At 28.3% G+C, this 1,824-nt stretch overlaps 1 protein-coding gene across 1 annotated transcript in view; it reads left to right on the forward strand.

Annotated features, from left to right (window-relative positions):
* Positions 1-1,824, forward strand: part of LOC108690646 (endoribonuclease Dcr-1) — an 11,600-nt gene that overhangs the window by 5,117 nt on the left and 4,659 nt on the right. The window contains exons 13-15 of the mRNA XM_018198039.1: positions 4-174; positions 301-514; positions 1,635-1,816. Coding sequence (XP_018053528.1) covers positions 4-174; positions 301-514; positions 1,635-1,816 — 567 coding nt within the window. The remainder of the gene's footprint in view (positions 1-3; positions 175-300; positions 515-1,634; positions 1,817-1,824) is intronic.

Below are 1,824 nucleotides of genomic sequence, written 5' to 3' on the forward strand. Positions count from 1 at the left end.
GAGGCATTAACGGATTGTAGACCAATAGTTGGAGTACCATCTTATCTGTATCATATAAATATGGTGTTAAGTTGTCCTTTGCCTGAAGAACAAAATACACGAGGCAGACGCATTTATCCTCCCGAAGAATCAGCCATTGGATTTGGCATACTTACATTAAAGGAGATACCCAAGGTGATAATTTTTTTTTTTTTTTTTTTCTCGATCTCCCTATTTGTCTAATAATAATTGTATTTATTTAAGAAAGACTTATAATTCTTTTAATGTTTATGCTTTATGTAGTTTCTTTCTCTTTTATAGTTGTGTCCCTTCCCTATTTATACTAGATCAGGCGAAGTTCATGTGCAATTAAAACTTAGTAAGAAGACTGTAATCCTGGACGAGTTTCAGATAGAAAGAGTCGACACTTTCCTTAATTATACTTTTACAAACGTTTTAAGATTGCAGAAATATCTAATGCTTTTTGATCCAAATGCTTCTGAGAATTCATATATAATTGTACCAGTAAAAATATGTGAGTATAAATGTGTATTAGAAAACGGAACAATGTAAATTTCAAACTTTATTCTTCAGATGAAGTTTAAAATGATTAATGGCTCAAAATTATTAATGATTTTACACAATTTTTGTTCTTTCAAAGTCAAAATTAAAAGGATAATACATTCAGATATATATAATGTAATAAAGCTGAATATATTATAATTTTATAATCATTTTATAATATCTTTTATTTAATATATAAGATAATTTTTATTTAAAAAAATATAAATTTGTAAAATACATCATTACGAAGACGTTACATATAATTCTCTATGTCATGTTTTATTAATTTTGAAATAATTATGTTTGCAAGTTATATAGATATTCATAGACATTTGAGTATTTTAGTCTATGATTTATACATATAAAGCTTGTTTCACTAATTACAATAATATGATATGATACTTTTGAGGCTTTTATCAAGTATTTTCTTGAAAAAAGCTACGCTTGATTTGCAGGTTATCTCCTGTCTTGATATATCGTATAAATAGATTATCGGGATATTTCTGTCGGGATGTTGCATATCACTATGGCCTCTCCATATTTTTTTGAAAAATATGTCAGGTAGTAACTATTTGTAGTCGTTTTATTAAAAAGTATTTGGTGAATTGTCTCAATGTTATGTTCAGACAAAGCTGACTGTGTAGTATGCTTTAATTTAACATCTCATCATAGTCTTTCATGTATAGATTGAAATATATTAACTCTGTTTCTCTAATGTGCACTTTTTCGCAAGAGCAAGATATTTTGTAGTTGTGTTTAAAAATAAAAAATCCTCTGCCTCCTCATATTTGTCTAGCTCTTTTCCCTTATGTTCATTCTATTAGCATAAAGAGAATCCTCTACAGTTTACAGAGAAGCGGTTCAAATTGTTTCTCACCTTGATTAAGTGAATTGCAATATTTTCAAAACATTGGCATTTAACGATGTATCAAAAATGATATATGGAAATAACTCGCAAATCGCATAGCTTTTTTATAACGTTATAAATATATTAAAATCAATAATTTTTCATTTATTCTTTTCTTCTTCGAGATACGAAATCTTTTAGAGAGATAGACCTTCGTAGAATTTAATATTTGTTAACTTTTTAGTCGCAACATGTGAAGAGTCAGATGTTAGCGTAGATTGGAACTTTTTGGAATGCATTTATCAGAACAGAAATGCGGTACCAACTAAGATTCCAGAAGAAGATAGAAAGAATTTCAAATTTGATCCATCCAAATATTATGATGCTGTAATCATGCCGTGGTATAGAAGTCAAGACCAACCACAGGTATATAT

The sequence above is a fragment of the Atta colombica genome, unplaced genomic scaffold (assembly GCF_001594045.1).
Source record: "Atta colombica isolate Treedump-2 unplaced genomic scaffold, Acol1.0 scaffold341, whole genome shotgun sequence".
NCBI classification, from domain to species: domain Eukaryota; kingdom Metazoa; phylum Arthropoda; class Insecta; order Hymenoptera; family Formicidae; genus Atta; species Atta colombica.